This window comes from Haliaeetus leucocephalus, unplaced genomic scaffold (genome assembly GCF_000737465.1).
Source record: "Haliaeetus leucocephalus isolate CR32 unplaced genomic scaffold, Haliaeetus_leucocephalus-4.0 Scaffold819, whole genome shotgun sequence".
Classification (NCBI taxonomy): Eukaryota; Metazoa; Chordata; class Aves; order Accipitriformes; family Accipitridae; genus Haliaeetus; species Haliaeetus leucocephalus.
In genome coordinates, this window is record NW_010973255.1 from 3,876,402 (window position 1) to 3,900,961 (window position 24,560).

The 24,560-nt window shown below is 39.7% G+C and overlaps 1 protein-coding gene across 1 annotated transcript in view; it reads right to left on the reverse strand.

The window, feature by feature from the left end:
• Positions 1–24,560, reverse strand: part of MTHFD1L (methylenetetrahydrofolate dehydrogenase (NADP+ dependent) 1-like) — a 153,331-nt gene that overhangs the window by 23,709 nt on the left and 105,062 nt on the right. Inside the window, exons 25-26 of the mRNA XM_010581930.1 lie at positions 21,758–21,865; positions 20,101–20,253 (exon numbers count right to left, since the gene is read on the reverse strand). Of these exons, the coding sequence (XP_010580232.1) occupies positions 20,101–20,253; positions 21,758–21,865 (261 nt within the window). The remainder of the gene's footprint in view (positions 1–20,100; positions 20,254–21,757; positions 21,866–24,560) is intronic.

Below are 24,560 nucleotides of genomic sequence, written 5' to 3' on the forward strand. Positions count from 1 at the left end.
AGGTTCATCACTTTGCATCTCTCAAAAGCCTCCTGTTACTGAAATGAAACTGAACAAGAATGAATGCTAAATGGATAGCCATGAAGACAGCAAACATGAGACAGGGATTTTAGAAGGAAGGGCAAGTCTTTACTATGAAGCAAAGCTTTCCATATGTTTCCAGCACGAAAATGGATTGGCAGCATGAGGCGATAGGTTCTTTGGCAGAGAGAAAACTGATAATATAAAACGAACTATGGGTAGGTTATTAAAACAGCAAGCTTTGCTGGTACCTGCAGTTTGCTGAAATTCTAATCAAGTTTCCAAACAGAATTCCTATTTGGAATTAAAAAGGAATGTCTCACCTATTGTCAGAAGCTTTAAGGCTCATTTAATTAGTCCTGAAAACAAACGGGTGCAATATTTTCTTTAACTGTTATGCAAGCACACACACATGTTTCAGTTTACCTGTGTTTCTCCAGACTTCATACTTCTCTATCTTTGCTCTTAAGGCAGATGGAGTCAGTTAGCAAATGTCTCTCAGTTTGATACTCAAACAGCAATTCAACTATATCCATAACTCTTCACACAGGCTCTGTTCTCCATTGAGTTGTCAGTACCGGGCCAACCCCTCTAAGCATGTTACTGGCAGCTTTTTGATTCAAAAGTAAATGCTAGGAAGATTTACTAGGAGAAATGAATCTACTTTACCTCCCCCAAATACTCTGTAGCTAGGGTGGGAAAGGTGCCATTCCAAACACTTCCAAAACAGATGAAAAATAACAAAAACCCTTCTTCTTGCTCAAGAGATAAGAACAATATTCTGAGATACTACATCCATTGCTGAAACAGCAGCTACTTATACCTTCTACTCATCCATAAAGAACAACCACCAAAAGATTTAGCAAAGACCTGAAAAAGAGCTAGTTTTTACTAAATAAGTGGCAAGGAGTCAGAGGTGATACTCCAACTAAAACAGCGAGCTTCATTATGCCCTAATGCACCATCTGCACTGTAGTGGTGTTTCATAAACTATTTCAAGAACAGGCTTTGCAGGTCCTTGGCCTGGAGGATGTATCATGGGATCAGTACTCAAAATGAAAGCCAAACAAATAGCCCAGATGCTATTTAAAAATTCTGCTGGGAAATACAAATATTTTGCTTTCAATTTTGTTAAAAGATTGGCAGATCCCCTCAAGGGGTTGCAGAAAAGTAGCTAAACTTCAAATTACAAACAATTTAAGGTGGGTTTGCCCAATTCTGGTTATCAGAATTTTTTTATTATTTTATTAAAAATAAGTAAAAAACCAAACCAACAACTTACACCATTTCTAGCACTTCAAAATTCACATGCAGTCTGCAGCACCGCTCTGGAGGGAGCATTTCTCATCCATGGCTAAGTGGCTGGTCCTGTAGGACTGCGGGAGTTTTGTGTTGACTCCATGTAAGCTAACTAGAGACCAGCAAATCTTTCTCTGATGCAATAAGCTTGAATTTGTATACACATTCAGGTCAGTAGCTTTCTAATATCTTCACATTTACAGCATCTGCCAGTTAACATGCGGAACACTAAATGGAAGGGATGTGCTAATCTGGCACTAGGCTTAAGGAAATGTTTTTGAATAAATACAACAAGTTTCAACATCTTGAAGGATTTCAAGATGCAGGTTGTGCTATCATTCAAACAATGCCCCAAGCAGCATGTACTACTACTAGCAGTAGCAGCCTGATTTCCATGTAACTCAGGTAATTTCCCAGTTCTGTTGCTTGTGATGGACAATTTCCTTCTCACCTGAGTACAGGGATTGTACCTCGCTTGTGCCTCCTCTGTGACGCTTCAGAAAGCTACCAATGAAAAGTACTGTGTAAGAAGACATGGTGTGTTACCGCAAATATATTATATGATATCCTATCAAATGGGAAGAATGGCACTGCAAATTGATTTTGAATAGTACATTTGGGAGTTGCTAAGGATGTCCATAGCACAGTAAACATCTACTGCCTGCATCTTGTTTGTCTGCCCACTGACAGATTTTATATCAATTAATGAACAGCTTCCACAATATACTTTTCACACACTTTATCTAGGGGTATGTGAAGTAACTCATGATATAAATTAAATAAACTATTCAAAATCTGCAAACCTCCCCAATCCAGTCTCCTTACTGTAAGGTTATTTATGACACACCTTATTTATATTTCATGAATGGCTCGAGGCATAAATAGGCACACTAAGAAATCAACAACCACTTTTACAATTAGGTAATTTAGTCTGCAGATTGCAGGAAATATCCACAGTTCCTGGCTATCAGCTAAAGGCATTATTCAGAGGAGAATCTTAATCGAAAGAGAATGCATGAGAAAGACTGAAAAATAGCTAAGTATGTATGTGCCATTCAAATGAATACAAAAATTTATTTCAGGAGAGAAGTAAGATATTGCTTGGAAAACTACTATTAGTTTTGATTACTGGAGAAGTACAGCAAAATTATTAAATAGAAGAATCAAAACATTGAAAGCCAGCAACTACAAGAAAAAAGGCATTGAGAAGAACATGACTTTGAAGAAAGGATAGAAAATAATATGCCATCTATGAAATGATACCTAAAATGGGTAAGTAAGAGCCCCTTCACAGCAAGAGAAATAACCAGAAGCTGTGAATCCCAGTGCCTCTCAGATGCCAACAGGATGGAGAGGCAAAAGACTCTTTGCTGTCAGCTGCCAACCAGTATAAAACAGCACATCCAAACTGACACACAGTGCCAACTAATGAAAGAGGTGATGAGATTTGTCACTGTGAGGAGGCCCGACAAGATCACCTGAGCACACCTGACTTGCTACCTGAATGTTGGAGGCACATCTTGGCGCATCTTGGTGCTTGGGAGTAGATGGCAATGGCAGCCAGGGCGACTGAAAATGATTTTTGTTTCTCTTCCTGATTTTGCCTTAAGATTTACTGCACTGTTGTAACATTATTCCCTATATCTCTAAAAAGTATTTCTTCTCTGATGGACAGACAGTAAAACAGTACAGGGAAAAGAAACAAGTGTTGGAAGGAGAATGAGAGCAACTGGTGAGCCAAGGGGAAAATATCTCCTGTGCAAACAGGATGGTATCAAAGCCATTTGTGAAAAAGGAGCCAACAGGAGCAGAGGAAGGACTAGCTGAACTAACACACAAATGGCAGAAGATCTCATCAGCAAAATGCAAAGATCGGAGGGACATGGCTTCAAAAGACAACTGCTACAAGACAGAAATAATGAAGCAGCAGTAATGATATTACACAGTCCTTATACTCCCATCTCTCTGAGGCCTGAGAACATGTATCTTCTCTAATGTGGTACAAGCAACATCCATCCCACTAGCCTTAAAGTCAGGAACAATTCTGCCTTGGTGCCTGTGAACTAGGTAGACTTCCCATTTTGAAGAGCCTGTAGTCTAAATAGCCAAAGCAAACAAGGAAAGGAATATTAAGTTGTCAAGGGTTTCTGAGAAATACATGTTTAAAACAGCAGTAAGGAACTACTTATTAAGAATTTATCACATGCATCTTAAAAACCATTCTCCATGGAATTAGGAATCAGTATGCCATTGCATCCAAAGCCAGGTAGTTTTAAATGTAATAAATCTTTTATTCCACAGAAATTATATAGAGCTCTTAAAACTGTGGAATGAAGGTAACACTCTAATTTAGAGGTAGTGAAAAGGTAGAAACAGTTAAATCTGACTTCCTTTTTTCCTTTTTAGGAAATAGTTTTCTTCCATTATATCTACAGATTTTGAAAACTATTTCAGCAGCTAGTTTCTTCTGTTCAGTGTAGTCCTCCTACAGTTTCTTCTACAGTTGGGCTCAAGTAGATGATGAGATACATGAAACAGGAAAGGCTGGGTCCAAGATGCATTTACATTAAACAAGCACGTTCCTCCCCATTTTATCTTTAAACATAAAAAAGTCAATTAGATCTTGACTTGTTTTCCATAAAATGACAGAAATCATTTGAGTTTTGTTGGTTTTCTGTTGGTTTATAACAGCTCCTGCAACCATGTTCATAATTTGTAAGAAAACTGCCCTCCTATCGCACCTGCTTTTCATACTTCCTCAGCAGATTTATCTTCTGAAGTTGTCACTGCAGTAAGTTGCATCAGACTTGCTTAATACATGGAACAAAGCTAATACGAAGTACCTGGCAAGGCCTTCCCATGACTTGCCTTAGTGATGAACACATTAACTCATCTATTTAGAAAAGCAGACCTAATCACAACATCAAATGAGCACAGACTCAGATCATCTTCCTCTGGCTGCCTGGTGGTTTCTCTTCACTTTACAAACGAGGATTCCAATTTCAATTTAATATGATCCTGTAGGTAATTTTACCTCATACAAAATGACACACAAATGCGACACAACCAACAGGTCACTCAGAGCATTGGCCCACACAAGACAGATCTTTACACTTCAGTTAAAATGGTTTTAGGTGAAGGTTTGTATTAATTTCACAATTAAAGTCAATGTATTTTATGCACTTGTCAACTTTTTCTCCACGTTTGCCCTTAATTTGTCAATTTTTTCTCTGAATTTACCAGTAATAAATTCCTTGAGGCTTCACACAAATTGCCTTTTGACTTTTTGGGGTTGTTTTTCACAAAACTTCAGAATAAAGTTTACTGAAAGGCAAACCACATTTTATCAAAACAATTTTAACAAGTGGAAGCTCATTCTGTGGCAAGGGCTAAATTATGTTTTCCAGGAATCCTATTTGGCAGGAGTCTAATACTGCAGACTGCCATGGTTTCTAGAGATTATGCCTGAAGTTAACACAGAGTCAGCAATAACAGCCCATACAACAGTAATACAAGATGGAAAGGAGAGCTAGGGCTGAGAGCTGAAGAGCAGGTAGAATTCAGTGCTTTTCGAGATTGGATTTAGGATGCAAGAGCTGCTTACTGCTCAAGCAAGTAGCATTAAGAACACACCTTTCATTCAGTACATTCCCTGGCTCACTCTCCCCTGGAAAAAGCTAGAAGTCCTCTAATCGACATTCCTCCCCACTCTCTGTCCTTTCTGGCAAGCCTGGAAGAACAAAACACGGTGACACTAATGCAAAAGGATGTAACACTTCATAGTCAAGAAGTAAAACGTGGCTTTGAGTGACACAGAGATGGGGCCAGCAAGTCTCCGCTTTACAACCGCACAGGCACAAGAAAGGAGGTAACTACACACATGCTTTGGGGGTATGCACACTCCCACACTTCTGCACAGGTGTTGCAGGCACATTGAAACAACCTACATACTTTGAATGAACTCAGGACAATTCAATGGCATGTTCATTTTGAAATCTTGACCACACAGAAAAGCCCCGTGTTTGGATGCATATGCCTTTCAGTCCAGGACTGATCCCCATAAAAGCATATATGTGGTTATTGGGTTTTTTTAAAATATACAACTTCCTCTTCGCTGGATCCCCAAAGTTGTAAGTTACACAGTCTATTTTTAATATATGCCATAATCTGGTTTTCCATTTTGTTTCCACAAAATGTTAAGTTTTATGGTGCCAACAACATAGCTAAATTCTCTCCCTTTAAATAAAAAAAAAAGCCCTTAAATTGCAATTTATTCTCATGTATATCCTGAGCTGAAACCAAAAACTGTTTCTACTTGATGGACCAGAAAGCATACTCTTGATTTCTGTAGTACAAGGATGGAATTTTTTTTCCTCCACCAGCTTTTCTGCTTCCCAAACTCAACACATTCCATCCTTTATGTCAAACATATCAAAATAAAAACTGCCTCCAGCTGCCAAAACAGCTCCAAGGAGGAGAAAGGAAGGAGGGGGGGGGGAAACGGGAGAGGAGGGGAAAAAAAAAGAGGAAACATAAAAGGAGAGAAAAGTTTAGGCTTTTGACTGCTCTCATGAAGAGCTGATGGACATCTATGGAATTATATCAATTTGTTGCAATAAAGTGTAGTAAAATTGAACACAACTAAGACGAACAATGCATGGTTTGATGCAATGGGTAAAAAAATGCATGCATTTTCAATGCAGTCCATAATCCAAACAAAATGGAGATAAACAACAAAATGATGATACTTAACACTCTCAACAGAAATGTCTCTTGTTCAGTTATAGAGAAATTTTGCATGAACACCTGATGATCAAACTAAATGCATCCTTCTATCAACGAATTCATTCTCACAATTTACATTTCTCTGTACTTACAAGGAAATTTGTCTTACATCAAATGATGACTGCTCCATTCATTGCACTCCACCTCCAGTAATAACATTATGAATTGAGTCAAACATATAAACTGATGGGTGGAAAACTGCCTTTTCAACATAAATACACAGAAACTCTCAAAACACTTTCAACAAGAGAGAGATACCACTCAAAATGCTGGTCAATGGCAAAGCTGAGTAGGAACTGAACTGTATAGCACATACATTTCCTCTGGATACTGATGCAGTGCATACAAGAGCCTGAATACTCCATGGTAGGGCTGGATTTGCATGAGCAGTTACAAAATAGTAAAAAGATAGGAGCAGAAGCACTATGAAAGTGCTGCCTTCAAACAGGGACACATCCTGCATAGCAGTAACGCTCCTGGAAACCAGAAACTGGATCTGGGCCAAAAGCATGAGTTGCGTGGCAAGAAAAATCTGCAGGACAGCCTTCTGAACAAGCACTGGCTGAACAAAGTCTGGAGATGCTTGCAAGGGAACTCCTCTGTGACCAGGGAAACAGGGCATTCACAATCCCATAAAATGAACAATACTATATGTAAGATACCCAACTCCACCAACATTGTTTTCCAGCATAATAACCACAGACCCCTGTATTTTGGCTTATTTCATGGATCAAAGAGAGGTAAAAGTCACGGCTTTTGTGGTAGAGCTTTCTTGACAAATTCTAGATTAGCACTCCACTTCTGAGCACTGGCAGTTTTTGACAGTAGTGCAAATGCAGTAACTTCTGAGCAGCAAGAGCCAAGTGTTGCAAATACAATTGGGGAAAAAACAACTGTCACACCACTTATGTGATGTTACTACTTCTTGTTTGGCACTTTGGGGGGTGCATTTGCCACATTGTGATACGTATAGTAGAGTATTGCCTAAAAGAAAAAAGAATGATATAAGATTTTCTTACACCATGTTATCAGCATTTCTCAAAAATTCTGATAAATTAACACCACTGAGATTCAACACTGTACCTCTGTGAAGCACCTTTTAGGTCACAGTTTGAGTACAACAGCCTCAGTGATGTCCCCGAGGACACTTCTCCAGCAGCACCCTTGCTCCTGACAGCAAACTGAAAATAAGGAGCCAAGCATGAACTTGGAAGTGGTGTTGAATTTCATGCAGTTTTGTGGAAAAGATAAATGAAGAGCAAAATGGGGTTAGGAGATTTATTTTCACTTATCTAAGAGAGGCTTAAAAAGACTCGAAATAGTACAACAGGTTTCTATAGGTGACAAACTGTCACAGTTCTTCTGGCCTCAGTCTACTGATTGGTTTTATTAAGTGAGCAAGTAACAAAACCAGATCATCTCAGCATAAGAGTTTACTGATGATTAATGAAAAGGCAAACACGTTATCCACATTCCTCTGCTGCTTTCATTCACTGTAAGCTTATTTGTTTGCAACACTGAAACCAGAAGGCGATCTCAAAACACACCCAATATTCAGTGTTGCAGAGTGGCTTACTACATAAAAAAGGTTTATGTAGTGGCCTGCTAGGTGGCTTACTACATAAAAAAGGTTTGTCACCTTTGTAAGAGGTATTGCTAGATATATTCCCTTCACATGTATCAATGCAGCTTTCTCATCAACACATACTCAATGCTCCGTCATAGACTGCTTTTGATTATAAAACCAGAACTTAAGGAGAATCAGTAAGAGATTTCCTGAAGACTGCAAGGGATATAAATAATATTTCTGTGACTATCACAAGCCTGCACACATTTAATAACTGGTGTCTTGGTTGCTAAATGATGATTAAAACAGACTATCTTTATGCTACTATGTTTATTTGTAGAAACAAAGAACCAGTTGATTTGGACCCAACCATCTTTCTCAAATTGCTGATACAGACACACAGTCTCCAATTAAAAGAATTTAAGTAAAAGCCTGTAAAAGTGACAGAAAGAATAGCCCCTCATGAGTTTAGGGCAGCTGTGCAGAAAAGGAAGCCATGACCTGATTACCTAATTCTCACTACTTTTCCTGAAAGCCTATACTCTGAGGTTAAGTTTAGACTCAAAGTCTTCAGAGCATTGCTAAGCTTTAAGTAGGACAGCACGTGTAGATCTTTAACATTTTAAAAATATTTTCTCTCAAATTCTAACATTCCTATATATGATTGAATGGCTCATTCTGAAGTTCTTCATGTCACTACCTCTCTTTATTAAGCTCAAAACCCAGCTCCTTATGTTGCCTAAAGAAACATGGTTATTAAAGAAAGATGCTATGTGGTCAGGCACTCCAGCCTAAAATGTCATGCAATTATAGGATTTTATCTTCAGAAAATTCCGAGTCCCTGAGGAGAAACTGTTTAGCCTACAACTAGCTCCAAACTTTGACATGTTATTAAAAAAACATTATTAAAAATGTGAAACTGGTTAAAGAGAATGTTCCATTTCAAGTAGGCATTTTTATATGACTTCAAGCAAAAGGTGAATGTTCAGCTGGCAGGCACTAACCTGTAAAGTATCAAGCACTGGTATAGCTAAACATGGCATTATCATCCACTGGACAGTTACAGAGGTAAGAGTTTAAAATGTTTCAAATGAGCCAAACTTTGCTATAAAAGCGAACACCTGCACATCTTGTCACTCAGATTTCTTGTGGTTGTCCTGGACTGCACCACTACCTGGCGTGTTTCATTGGGAACACCCAAATGAAAGGACGGGTCTTACACACAGCCCTGCACGTGGCAAACCCACAATCTCAGCACTGCATCAGGTACTGACTTTTACAGAGCCACCACAGCCAAGCCCATCTTCACACAGCCCCTCATACTTCAGTTTGGGAATATCTAACAAACATACACCTTCCAAACATAGGAAAAATAGGCAGACCATGGCTTGGGCTCCACATCAGCCTAAGCCTTTCCATGCTGAGGTGGTTGTAGTTGCTGTTGAGTTGTGGGAGCTATACAACATTAACATAATTTTCCTCTATGACAAAAATATACCATAATGCAGCTGCTGCACCACAGTCAGCACTCAGGAAGTTTCACCGGTGTTGGTAAGATACCTCATACTGATAGATTTTCATATGTAATTGCAGTAACAAAATGGTGAGGAGAGACAAAGTTATCTCTTGCCTTACCTGTACAACTGTTAGTTCAGACCTGATTATATTTCTTCTTCACAGGCCTATGAAAAGGTCTGTTCTTAGGAGTCCAGCTCCAGGCCAAGAAATAATGTTCTTGGCTTTTACAATGTAAAAGAGAAGGAAGCATTAAACAGAGTTTTCCCAAAGCTGTGTGGAATAGGCATTAAATTGGAGAGGCTTAATCTTGATGTAAACTGAGTCTACCACGGAGAAATGGATGTGAGAGAGGAAAGTCACCATTCTGGACCAGCTGATAGGGTGTCCATAGTAGGGTTTTAGTCTCAGATATGGGAAACGCTGTCAACTACTGCAACATCATTTCTGCTAGGGAGCAGAATTTCCTCAGGGACACAAAGATACACACCTTATTCTTCCTTCTCTTTTGACAAGTGATGTTCACCAGTGTGCGGGAAGATCAGACAAGGGAAGACAAGACAGATAGAATCATAGAATCTTTTAGGTTGGAAAAGACCTTTAAGATCAGCGAGTCCAACCGTTAACCTAACATTGACAAGTCCACCGCTAAACCATGTCCCTAAGCACCACACCTACATGTCTTTTATATAATACCTCCAGGGATGGTGACTCAAATACTTCCCTAGGCAGCCTGTTCCAGTGCTTGAGAACCCTTTCCATGAAGAATTTTTTCCTAATATCCAATCTAAACCTCCCCTTGCGCAACTTGAGGCCATTTCCTCTTGTCCTATCGCTTGTTACTTGGGAGAAAAGACCGACCCCCACCTCACTACAACCTCCTTTCAGGTAGTTGTAGAGAGCGATAAGGTCTCCCCTCAGCCTCCTTTTCTCCAGACTAAACAACCCCAGTTCCCTCGGCCGCTCCTCATAAGACTTGTGCTCCAGGCCCCTCACCAGCTTTGTTGCCCTTCTCTGGACACGCTCCAGCACCTCAATGTCTTTCCCGCAGTGAGGGGCCCAAAACTGAACACAGGACTCGAGGTGCGGCCTCACCAGTATTGAGTACAGGGGGACGATCACTTCTCTGCTCCTGCTGGCCACACTATTTCTGATACGAGCCAGGATGCCGTTGGCCTTCTTGGCCACCTGGGCACACTGCTGGCTCATATTCAGGTGGCTGTTGACCAGCACCCCAGGTCCTTTTCCACCAGGCAGCTTTCCAGCCACTCTTCCCCAAGCCAGCCTGTAGCGTTGCATGGGGTAGATGATGACAGTCACAGGGCAGCATCAAGTAGTCTCTCTGAGTACCAGAAATGCTGCATCTGTAGAAGCCTGTGGGTCACTGTTGTACCATGCTGAGAATACTTTTTTTAATGGACTTCACCTGGGAGATGTCTCTTGATCTATAGACTTCTAACCCAGTATCAAGGTGGTTTTATGCAACCTTCTCCTCAGTTATGGCCAAAAGGTAACATCCTGTTCATGACATTTCACAGTTTCAGAAGAGAGGAAAGATTGGTCTTTTCAAAGTAAAGCCATTATCACTTATCAAAGGCAAAATACAGTATGTCAGCATTTGTACCTTCTCTTTTTTTAAATAAGGACACATGAGGAATATCTCAGGAAATACTTCAGGATTTTGGGGTGGGTGGGTGGAGTAGAGGAGTAGCAGCAGCATAACTTTATCTTTTAGTGTTGTCCACAGAATGTAGGTCAGCCTCCTCCAGTGGAAATACTCCAGGCTGATTCTTTACATTCTTAGACATAAACATCTCATGATTTTGCAGGCCAAGAAATCGTGAATTTTATTCATGGTCCTGCCCCTGATTTGTCAGGGGACCTTACTGTTTGCATCTCTGGATTCCTTATTTTTAAAAAATGTGTCAAAATTTTGCTTGTCTAGGAAACTACTAATACAAAGTGATATTATGTAAATGTTGAGTACTATAATTTCTATAAAGCCCATGTCATAATGCAATAAATTAGAGGAGCTCAGTTTCTAATTTCTCGGTAAATGTTATTTTGTGGAGTATGTGCAGGATGCATTTATTTCAATATAAAACAATTTGGCAAATGTCCTTCCTTCCATATATAAACTATTTGTTAACTAATAATAGATGTATATTTTACTACGTAAAAGTATAACCTATTTTTAACCTCACATTTTCATGCAAAGTTTATGGAGAAAATACTTTAAAACAGGAAATCAGAGTCCATTTCCTGTTTTAACAGGGATAATCCCTTGACCAGTAGGCACAAATATTCATTCGTCTTTAATGTTAATTAGCACACTATTCATCCTATATATCACAATTTACTGAAAGAAAGCAAGTTGGTGGGGACATTATTAAGTTCAAAACATCTTTCACCTTATTTATCCGGAACCCAATAAAACTGTTCAGTTACAGACTTGCAGCCTCCAGCTAAGTTCCTGCTATTAGCCTTAAATCACTTTTAGAGTTGCAACAACAGTAAGTTGCCAAACTCAAATATACAGCTATCTACATCTGCTAGATAGTTTGTCTTACTGGACAGTCTGGAAAACTTTCAAGTTATTTGACCCAAACTGTAAAGTTTTTTGCTTCTTACCAAGGAATCAATACTTTTTAAACCTGCAAATCAGCATCTGAAATATGTATCTGGAAGAATGTTGAGGAGACAATGTTTTTTATTTAAGTGAGCGTAAGACAGGCTCTCAAAAAGATTGCATATAGACAGTAGTTTTAAAAAGGTAACTATTTCTTCCTTAGTGAATGGCTGAATCTCTAATTTTCCAATCTGAACCATGAGATAACTTTTCAGAAACTGTGATTTCTTCAACTGAAGAAGCTTATCAGGCTGAACAAACAAAAATAGGGAGCATGAAACATAATTTCATTTCATCCCTATACGGAGGAACAGCAAAAAGCTGGAAGTGACACAGCTTGGCTGCCGCTACCAAGCTGACCCAAGACAGTCAGCAGCGGTACCCACCCCGCCCCAAAGCCGTCAGACTCAGTGACCCCTGGGTCTGGCAGCATCAGCCTCTTCATGCAGCAAGTCATCCAAAATATCATGAATGGGTGAAGTAAATACCTGGCTGCCTTCTCTAATGCCCAAGTCTGTACATCTTCTGTATAGACAGCATAATCAAAATATCAACCCTTAACACTGCTGTTTCAAGATGTTCCATAAAATGATTTTTGCGTTCTTTGCATTTGATCAAAGTCCACACATAGGAGGCTGATTAATTGAATGAGCTCTTAATCAAGCCCTTTTACTTACTCTGAACTGGCACAAGTGCACAACAGGTGTGCTAACCAGCACAGTCAGAGCTGTAGGTGAGGATCGGGGTGGGCAGGCAGCACTGCTGCACCACAGAGAAGCTGCCATGAGCCGCGCGATTCAGCCACCTGCCTCCCTCTCTGCCCTGGAGAAGCCTGGCAAGGCATTCACTAACTGCTCAAACTCACACGTGCCTATGTTTCCACTGCAACGTCCCTATTTCATGTCTGAAGTCATACGTAAAATCTAAGGGCAGTGGTCCAAAATTGCTGCTGGCTTCTGTCCAAATTACACTTCCCACTTTTAACTGACACATCTTCGTTAATAGCGAGCCCCATGCAAATAGGCTAATGTGCATCATTCAAAGAGCTCTTATCTCCATATGGAATATCAGTCTTTTTTTTATCCGATTTTTTCCTTTCTTAACTGATGCAGTTATATCCATTCTCGCCTGGGATCACAGACTGTAAATCAGAGACAAGGGAATGAAACAGATAGAAAACATAACCATACTCACAGTTAGGTCTTGCTGGAACAGACAGCAAGGATCTTAATGACTCCCAGACTCTCTGAAGGCCTTGAGCAAACTACGCTTTCACAGAAGTGCCCCCTTTGGCTGCATGCATGCTACAGGTGATTCTCATTTTATTTGCCTACACTAATGGCATTTGCAAGCCTAAGACAGCTGCACTGAGTTCATTACATACAACTTCACAGGTCTGATGAGGGCAAGACATTAACAACCACACTGAAGAAAACTGTTTCAGAGCATAATGAGTTATCTTTGTTCCAGCATTGCTTAAACTTGTCCACACTAGCCAGGCACTACCCTTGATCAATGAATCCATACTGCCTGAGCTGATGTGTCAAGTCAGCTAATCTTAACTGAAAACATGTGCTAAAACACTTGTGACCTAGGCATACCAGTTTCAGAAATTCCTCTGCAGCAGCTCTGACCTACCATACTTTCCATGGAGATAGCACGGCTGCCCACGTCCTCTGCCCCTTTAAATGCAAAACAAAGGAGGCTAGATAAAATTCCCGCTACAAGGTATGGGAGGCTACCAAAATGCATTTTCAGGTTATCACTTACTGACTGAAGTGAAACATGAAAGTCAGTTTTTGTGCTTGTAAATAAGCCTCTGTTTTAAGGGACCTATTCCAGATAAACTATTTTAAGTTAGCAGCCACACGTGTATTATTTAAGTCTAAGAGCTCGAACATAATGTTACATTTCTATAGATGTATGTAATATAAGTATCTTTGGAAAAGATGACCAAGGAAACCTGACTGATACAAGAAATGCATTAAGTTCATTTTTGTCTCTAAAAAGTTAATTTTCAAGTATTTAGAGCCAAATTTAAACTTTTGCATAAAAAATTCTTCTCTGACAAGGCTTAAAATATGGTAAGAGGCGAAAATAATATGGACATTCTGAATACAAAGAACTAATTTTACAGTAGTCATACTGAAATTGCTTATAATGGAGATTGTGTTGAGAAAAATCTCATCTAATCTGAACATTAAATAGCTTACCAAACCACAGGGCCTATTTTCTTCTGTGATACATTGTCTAATGGTTTCATCCTGTCCCAAAACAACAAGTCCTCCTCCAACTATTCAGTTTGCTGACATAACACACATGCCTACACAACTTTTTTTTCGTTCTCAATAGAACACAAAGCAAAACCATTCCTTCAGTTCTGCTAAATACAAGTGCTGGCCCCTGAGGAATGTAAGGCTAGGGTGAAGGAAGCTGTGATAAACTGCAAATTAATTTTGCTAATAGAGCCAGCAATGGGACCTAGTCTTTCATTCAGAAAAGGCAATACATTGTACTATATTGTAATGAATGTAGGTTAAATAATGCTTACTAGCAAACAAACAGAGCAATCAAGAGAGACAGCATGAACTACACAGAATCTAAGCGCCTTGCCTCCATTATCCGTCAAGATATTTCTAAATGCCAGAAAAGGAAGAGAGGCTCTTTGTTGGTTTTGGGGTTTTTTTTTTTGGAGGGTGTAAGAAGGTATTTTACCATATGTCTGTGTCACAGCTATGGCAGGGAGGTGCAACGATCTGAAGCAAAGTATATTTAACTCTGTATTTCCAACAAGCACTGGCTTATCCACATCAGTTTAAAATGGTTGAAGTAAACAGCAAATGCTCAGAGCAAATGGAAATTTGTGAACCATCATTTAAATACATTCTTTTCTATGTACTTGCAAAAGTTACAGAGATGATAATAAATTTTTCAAGCCAGCTAAACTCTACTCTTTTTGTCTCCAATTTAAAAAAATCCTTAGTCATCAGCAAGGCATGTTCTGCTCTCCTGTAACTACATCCATCAATTACTCCCATGACTTCTTCCTCGCCAGATCTTAGATCATGTCATTGTTTCAACTGATGCTTCTGGAACATCTTCAAATCTCTTTTACCCTTGTGGCTTTTACTTCAGTGCGCTCTTCCAGTTCTCCATGTACATCTTGGATGTGTCTTCAAATCATTTCACAGGTATCTCCTCCCACTGGTATAACTCTCAATTTAACTTCTTTTCCTTTCCAGCCAACCCCATCATTCCAATCCTCCCCTCATTCTTCTATTCCCATCTTCTTACCACAAACGGCCATAGTCATCCTTGAATCTTAACTGCCTCATAGTCCACACACCTCAGATGTTTCCAAAGGCTGCCATATACTCCTTTTCATTCTAATCTACAACTTTTTCCTCATCCCTTCAGCTAAATCATTCCCTTGGACCTATTTTTGCCTCATCTACAGAGACCCTCTCCGCCAACCCAATACTGCCACAACCATATCATGCAATTCATCAAGGAACACAGGTGGATTTGCTGTTATTACAGTAACCATCTCTCAGCCTCTAGCTTTTAAACACAATTAACTAAAGTTGACTGTCCTCACCTTCACTTCCACTGATCTTACCTATGTGCTCACCCCCTGCCCTGTCAACCCTACCCTGAATAATTCATCAGCCTTCCACCAAGTGTAATATCATTCAGCATTTCTGCATGTGCACACCTGGATGCTATACAGGAACGATATGCCTGTGTAATTCAGAAAACCTCTCTCCCTTCTTCCTGAGAGGGATTACACCTACTGTAATAAATGCAAAGGCACATCATCTAACAGAGGAGAGCGTGGGCTTTTCTTTTCCTGTTAGCATTTTTCAATTTAGAACTACACAATTGCTAACCTACATTTCCCATGTGAGTTTAACTTCATAGCTTTCCTTTTCTGTTACTTTTTCCACACTTACTGCAGTTATCTCAAAACCAGCCTGCAGAGTCTGCGAGCACCAAGTATTTTTACAACTAGCTGTCTGGGGACTTCTGAGCACTGCTACAACACAGCAACTATACAATGCCAAAGGCAGGTGCCAAATGCCACAACACCAGGGACATTTTTTGGACTGAGAGAGGTCAGAATACCTAGCAGAGCACTACTCTTTTTTTACGAATTACAAAAAAAATTACAAAAATTATACAAAATTGCATTGCAAGCTAAATGTTTTACAAGGCAAATATAAATCTCACCATCATTTACATTTTTGAAAAATCACCCTATGTTACACAGATTGTCAGGACAAGTTGGGCAATCCACCAATAGTTATTCAGCTGTCCCATAAGAGAGCCTGAGAGAAGTGACAAAATGACAGTTTGGAGACAACCTGGGTCTCACACACCATTGGGAAACTGCAATTTCACTTCAGGTGGACCTGGACTCACAGCTTATGTTCAATGGACACCCTCAAAACTTATTAAGCTCTTAACCACTATGAAAGAAGAAATTCATTCAACTGGGAACAATATTTTCCTTCTAAAAGTATTCATAAAACTATTTGCTTTCAGGGTCTTTTCCCCCTTACAATATTCAGGTAATATTTTAGCGGAACAGTCCTGGCTCTCACCCACAAGTGAATTACAGTTTTATTGCTCCCATAAACTGATTTCAAACCACACTGGGTCTCCCCAAGAGTTCCTTCCCAGAGGATATAGTTTCAGAACTAGTTCCAGAGACCTGAACTGCTTTCTCTATGGGGAGGAAAATAATATTTCTGTAATAGACCGACCTTTCTTCAGATCTGCTGATATCTGAAGGATGTCAGTTCATTGTGAGAATTTGGGAGCTGGCGTGACTCCAAAGGCTCCACATATTTTCAAAGGGACCTTGCCTGTAGTTTTAACCCATTAAAACAAAAGTGCGTGGCTGGAAAAGGGTAGTATGTATTTAAAAATCTTACTGTGATTCAAACACAGCTATGTTACTTGCACCAGTGATTTGGTAGTGTCACTTCACAAAGGCAAAAGACAACAGGTTTTACCTCTAGGACCAGCCTGCGTTCTTGTACATCACATGAAAGAGAATAACAGAAACGTGGCTGAATGTGAGAAAGCACCAAACTGCAATGGCTTTCTGGGTGGGGGTGGAGAGAAACACACATACTACAAAAATCTAATAATTCCCCACCCAAGCATTGCTAGTGAATGACCTCACTGGTTTCCTCCGTATACTCCAGCAGCCTTCCTGCCATCACTCTGTTGAGCCAAGCAATGATGTCAACAGTCCACCTGTGAGAGTGATGTAGCCCTCTGGGTCATGGTTGCAGAGAACTTGGATAAAAGCTGTGCCAGTGTTAATTAAAGGCACCTCTTGTTTCACTGCTGATTTCCTCTGATAAGGCTCAGCTCATTTTTCCTGGAAAGACTTCCATGCTGTAGGGGAACTAGAGCCAACCATAACACAAAACAAATACTGCTTAGAGAATATGAAGACAACATGTTAAATATTTAGTTTAAAAAAAAAAAAAAAAAAAGATTGCCTGTCAGTGCTGGTGTAAATACAAATCTCATTAATTTACATGTGCTAATGACAAGGTTAAACTACAAATGCTAGTTACTGCAGATAGTTTATCATCTTTCAGCAGTACTTATCTCTTTCATTTGTAACAGCCTTCCCAATTAAATTGGAGCAGAATTCTAACAACTTGCTTTACCACTGATAAGTTCTGCCAGGTTAAAGTGCGAGCAGCTTGTCCAGTAAAAAATATGCTTTGAGAATGGAGTTTGACATTTAATTAGCATCAGAATTATAACTACAACTTTAACAAATATGTTGTCCAATAGCATTTATTCTGCCATCAGAAAGGCCTTAGCTGTAAGAAGGCTCTAAGCAGCTTAGGTATTACGGATCCTCTTCCATTAATACAATTAGTGAGCAAGTAATGAAAGGAAAAAAAGATATCCTGTTGCTTCTTTTTTTCCTATATAAAGAAATCTAATCCACTGTCATGACTGGATGCTCTCACCATATGCTGTCACCAGGAATCCTGTAATCCCTGTACTCGTAGCATCTGACCTCCAGCCACTTTAAGCCTTCAGGACATGCACTTTTATACCTGCTCTGTTCTTGTAGACATTTTCAGATAGCTTTATTAGTAAAAGAACTGTCAAAGGAAGACTCTCAGTTTTGGAACCCTACATCAAAAATATTCCTTCTTGCACAACTTCAAAAGTACCACTAGGCTTAAGACTTCATTGCCGACAGCAATACACACAAAAAAATCTGAAGGTGGCAAAATAGAAAAGTGATCTCAAAAGCAGTGGTACAACTCTATTATGAGAGTTTGTTTCTTGATCACAACTCTCAATTCTGAAAGGCAGCAAGTTGGACTTCTTGCCATAAATTTAATTCTAGAGAAGGAATTGTATGGTAAGGATGTTAAGAATACATTCATATTCATTCATTCATCTTGATTTCTAGCAATTGTGATAGTTCCAAGGAGTGTTGTATCCACATTCCTGAGCATTAGCAATATTTTCCAAACAACCAATGATCTATGTCTCTCTCTATATCTCTAGATTTTTAGCTCTTGGGGACGTTAAGTTTATACAGTACCTAGCCCTACAAACTCTCTTGGAATACATTACAATAAGAGTATACTGCCTACTCAGTTCCTGATATGGAAAAAGTTCCATGGTTATACTATTGAAGTCAGGGTAACTAACCTGGACATATTTTTTACAATGTCCTCCAGTAAGAAATCCCATATATAAAATGTCCGCCATAAGAACTGTATTTTTTGGTTCTAGGCAGAATCCGAAAATGAGAGATAATCCTTGAACTTGTTTGGTCTAGACCACTCCTATGGACAGTTCCTATGGATTTATGAGGCTGAACTGCAGCTACTTTGTGTTGAAACATGCAGAGTGTGACTCATTCAGAAAGCTCAACACAAGAACATTTCACTCTGACATCTTACAGAATAGCTCCCTCATGGATTTGAAGCAGTTGGTGCCCATTCTTCACATTCACTCCTTCTCAAGTTTATGACACACAACTTCCACTGCAAACCTGAATGCAGGCCATGAAGGAGATACTAGAACTTCTGACAAATTTTATTGTCACCAGTAATTGGAATTTGGTCTTACACAACTTAAATACACAGCTGTGCTCCACTTCTGGTAGACGCGCATAATGTGGCCATGCAGAAGAAAAGCATATCCCCAAGTCCAGTGAGTTAAAATGACACAGTTTCCTGAACTCCAGGAACTCTCCTGGTCAGAAAGTACTTCCTTCCTTGTTTCAAACACTTGATTGTTTCAGAGGGAATTCAAAACAATAGATTAGAAACTATCAACCTTTCCTAAGTGTACTGCTACACAAGGAAATCAGGCCGTGCTCTGGGAAGATGAGATAACATTGGGGGAGTACTCTTTCCGGAAATGCAATGGCTTTTGCATCCCTTCTCTAGCACCATCCCATGAATCAGCTACATATAAGTAATAATGCATGCTATGAGATGTCAGGTACAGTTCAACTACTGTTTGGAATAAGATATGCATGGTTGGCTAAAGGCAGGAGCTAACTAGCTTCTCAGTTCCTTTGATAAGGCACATCAAGGAAGAAAATATCAGGAGCTTCCTAATCTGAGTCTGTACTTTTAAGGACAGGTAGGAAAAAAGGATGACAATTGCCTCTTTTTAGCATCTTATTGTTTAAATCTCTAAAAAGGAGAAAGAATGTGCTACTACTTCTGCAGTTAGAAATCTATCCCTCCCCACCATAACTTAGTTTTTCACAAGGACTGGAAATAGATCAGGCTGATCAGCTGAAAAGCAATCATTTTAATCATAGGCTTTTTCCTAAAACAATTCCTTTCATCTAAATACATTACAGAATGCTTTGTAATGACAGATGAAAGATTTAACATTTAGAATATAATCATGTAACTACAGTTATTTACAGGCTGCAATTTGACTAAGGAAAGGCAACGGACTCATAAATTAATTTTTCTGCTGCATTAGGGTGCCCAAGTATCCTAGACTAACTGAAAAACATCAGAAACAGAACCAATGGCAAGAGCCATTCTCTCAGACCCTGTAGCCAAAGCTCTTACATGATATTACATTTTCCTAATTCTCTTTTCCTATCAACGTAGAGCTACAAAAGTGTGAGGATAAGATTATTATGAAAACCAAGAACTTACCTGGTTCTACACATTATTTTTAGAGGCAAACAGGAAATGCACTTCCCTGTCAAGCTGGGTCAAAGGAAGGGGAGTGATTGAGTTGAATACTTTGCACTCACCGTTCCTACCAAAGGGTAGATGAAACCAGCTCCAATACTGGCTCGCACATCACTAATCGGCAAAATGAAACCAGTGGGAACGCCCTTCCGCTCAGGCTGATGGGATAGAGATAGGTGAGTTTTTGCCATACAAATGGGAAGATTTCCAAATCCCTAACAGAAAAGGGAAAGAAAATAAAAGAAAAATGTTTTCAAGATTACAGTAAAGACAGAGTATGTTTTCACTTTGTTATCAGTATCTTCTAGAAACCGTAAAATCCATACAGCAATAGAAACCGTAAAATCCATACAGCAATAGTTAACCTCAGTTTCTTAGCAGCTAATATTTCAGAAATGGACAGAATACTGTATTTCACATGCTGTTCTCTCTCAGCTCCAGCCTCTATCTCCAGGGACTTGACTGTAGTGAAATCCAGTTTCTAGAGTTGGTTCTCAATCTAGAGTTAGGTGCAAACGTTGCCTATACAATGGCTAGAGTGTGCTACTTTCAGAAAGGGTGCACAACAGGTACCACACTGAACAAGAAACATACACCAACTCAATAAAACTCCAGTACAGAACTTCTCTCTGGGCTCCAATGACCGAGTTAGATACCTACTTGAGACAAGGATTCATAGTCCAAAGCTCTCTAAGGTACTAATGTCTTCTTGGGGGGTAAAGACAAATGGCTCATGATGCTTTGCCCAGCAACCACCTCACTACAACCACCCTTCAGGTAGCTGTAGAGAGCGATAAGGTCTCCCCTCAGCCTCCTCTTCTCCAGACTAAACAGCCCCAGTTCCCTCGGCCACTCCTCACAAGACTTGTGCTCCAGGCCCCTCACCAACTTGCTTGCCCTTCTCTGAACAGTGCAGTAGTTACTCAAAAAGTGGGAGAAAATCAGAGAAAGGTCCTCAGCAGCTTCCCCCGCTACTATTGTCTCCTAGGTTATTGATTAACCCTGTGTCAGGCACCTTCCACTCTTCTGTTCAATTCCTTGACAAACAGGGATGCAATTCACAAGGCCAGGAGGAAAGGCAGCACTGCAGGGAATTGCCTCTGCAGCCCAGCACTGACGACAATCCTTTAATGACATTGTGAAAATATTTCCTAATACTGCTAATGTTTAGACTAAAAAATGGATTTGAGAATCACTTCAGGAAAAGATAAAGACATGAATTATTTTGCTTCAAGTATACTAAGTAAGCTTCTTTTCCATTTAGAAAACCAAATTAATTCTCAGGAGATTTGTATTATAGAGAAGACGGCTATACTTCTGTCTGGCCAGGCTGCTGAAGTATACTCAGGAATTTTTCCATGACAGATTGTCCATAGTTTCTATTTTCTGACAGAAAGGTTCCAGCCATGTTTACCTGCAGAAGCCGTTCAATTACAGAAAATACATTAACCTCTCCACATGGTTTCAAAACTGTTTTCAAACTGTAACAAAGCCCACTCCCACATGCTTTAGGAATGGTGATCTCTTTCACCATTCTGTTCTATCTAATCTAATCTAAACCAATCCATACTGACCTCCACAGTTTGGCACCATGGGTAAGCTCATGCCTTTTAGCAAAGCTTGACTAAACACTCCAGTCTGAGAACCTTTTACACCCTGAAGTTTCCTAAGGCTCTCATCCAGCAGGTATCTCATGGCATAATTCACTGGTGTTCTCACCTGCCGGGTATAACGTTCAACTTGTGACTGCGCAGCAGGAGACAACTCTATATCCTGAGCTCCATACACCTTCTGAGCAATGATCCTTATTTTTTCAACAATAGGAAGCTGCAGAGACAAGGAAACAATAGAAGGATGAACATTAGCCAAGAGAAGCTAGGATCTTGTTTGCTGAGTGAGAAATCTGAATCTCTCATTTACGTTCATCCTTGTTAAACAGGCTTGCTAAAGCATGAAACCAAGCAAAGGACACTGGTGATGGGTATGATATTCAGGTACAGGTACACGAATTACAACCATGATTTCAGCTATTCCATCATCTAGGAGCTGCACAATTTGTGCGTTACAAAGCTGACAACATGAACTTACACCCTTGCCTGAAGTGGGGGAAGGAAATTACTGCCATGTAGTTTTAAGAATCAAGAGCTAATGCACACTGCAGATACAAGGAAGCAAGCTCCACTGGGTTAACAGGGATCACGAGACAAATAAATTTCATTTCACAATAAAGATAATGTATACAATGAGTGGACAAGGCAAGGTAAGCAGGCGGCCACAGAAGGTTCCTCTGACAAGCAAGGAATTGTAGTAGAAAATTCCTGACTCATCACTGCTCCTTTGATCATAATATTATTTTTTTTTTCTTCACCTCCTGTCCTTCCTAACATAAGCATTTTGAATTGTAGCATTGATATTGTAAAGCACTTTGGACACTTTAAAAAAAAAAAAAAAAAAAAGAATATGAAGAATATGCAAGCATTCTAGGATACACTGTGAAATCACGAGTCAGTAAGTTCAACTCCAGTCTCCATAAGTGTCCACATCATGTTATTCAGCCCAAACTGACCACATGTTCTGCCTTTATGGCTTCTATCTGAAGGCAGATGCAGACTCTCACATTCAGGCTGTCAGAAACCCTTTCACAGATTTTCAGCAGACAGTTTTCTGTGGTCAGATAAGGCATTTACTTTTTGTGCCATCATTTTGGTTTATTTAGAGTAAAAAACTTCCTCTTTCTCTCTCTTTTTGTTTTCAATGATCTTGGAGACGGCAATTGTGACCCCTATAGCCTATTTTAAACAAGCCAACCTCTTCTACTTCTTTCAATAGGAACAGGACGATGAAGGAAGGATCATACCACCAGTTCAGCTACTTCAGTGCTGACCACAGATGGACAGAGATGGGTGCAATACTTCAGGGAACATTCCGTCAGTAATCTGTACTCCAGCATATTTAATTAACAACACATGTGGAAGTAGTGTTGAACAACATCTAAAGAGATACCACTTGGTGAAGAAGACTTGGTAATCTCAAGCAATACAAAAAGCAGCAGAACAAAAAAGGGTATTTCACTTTATTCCAACAAAGGCAAGAAATTGGTTTGTGAATAACAAACTCTATCTGGCACATTTATAGGAAGTTCCACAGTTAATCACAGTTTTGCAATGCCTGTCTAGAAGTAATGGGTTTTCTGCAAGATACATCAGTTGAATGGTTTGTGTCTGACTGACCTTTTTTGTATTTATGATTGAATTTTAGAAAAATTAAAGTTTAAAATAGTCTGCCTTTACATTAATAAAGAACTCCAGTAACAGACACATCACAAGAAAAGAAGCTTGCCAGACTTTCAAGTAGCTTAAATGTAAGGCAGTTAAAAGCTGCTAAGGCTCAAATAAAGTCCCCGCCTCAGATATGAAATTTCAAAGCAAGATTTAAAGATGTTCCACAACACACTTTCTGAGCATGCTGACTATATGATTATTGCACCTTAGCTGGGTGGAATGACGTCATGTTCCTGACTTCAGGCTTTTTACAGGAATCCAAACAATGCAAAAAAATCTAATGAGGATTGGAGATAACACATTGCGAATATCCTAGATATAATTCCTGGCAGTGTTAAGCTGAATGGAATACTTAGTGGCATGAATAGCTGTGATGAGATGAAACATCTCTCAGGTTGATTATTAAATATGTTCATACGCATGGCAGTTTTGAACACAGTGGAACACATGCAAAATGTGTCTGTTAACATGACTTTTGGGCACTGTTTTCCTGCAGTGAAGGACTAACAGCAAAAGCAAAGGCAAAAGGAATTCCACCCCCCGTTGTTAGTAGACCAACGTCAAAACCGACAGCCTTCTGCTTAAACCTCAGTAAATTCATTGAGATGGAGATGTTCGCTTAGATTCAACTCGCATTTGTGTCAAAATATTTCAAACTGACTTGACAGCACCATAATTACTATGCTCTCAGCTCCCTTCCAGCAACCATAGCTGTAGTTTCCAAACGAAACCCAGCAGGGCTCTGGCTACCATCAGAGGAGACTGCTTTAATGACAGTGGTGGCATTCTGCTCCTCCTGGGATGTGCGCAATATCTTGCGTGACTGAGAGTGAGCTGGACAGTCAAACTGTATCCCTATGGACTTATGGTTTTATGGTTGTTTTTTTTTTAAACCAGAATTTCAGATACTTTTCAGGCCAGTACTCACACCTTAAATTTTGCAAATCTAACCTCAGAAGAACCACCAGTGGGGAAGCAGTTGCAGGACTGTGAATGGCAAACAAAAGTGGTTTTCTGAGACCATCACATGTTTTTTGCAAGGCATGCGCATACAAATAGGTGAGGCAATGTGCATGGTGTCAGAGAAGAGTTTGAGCCTGTTTAATCTCACAACACAGGCAGATGAGTCCTGGCTGAGCCCAATTTGGACAGAAACCAGCAGGGAGGCACAGATGCTCTATGCACATTAACACAGCCCATGCATGTACACACTCTCAGACATGCTTCCTTCCTGAATTTTC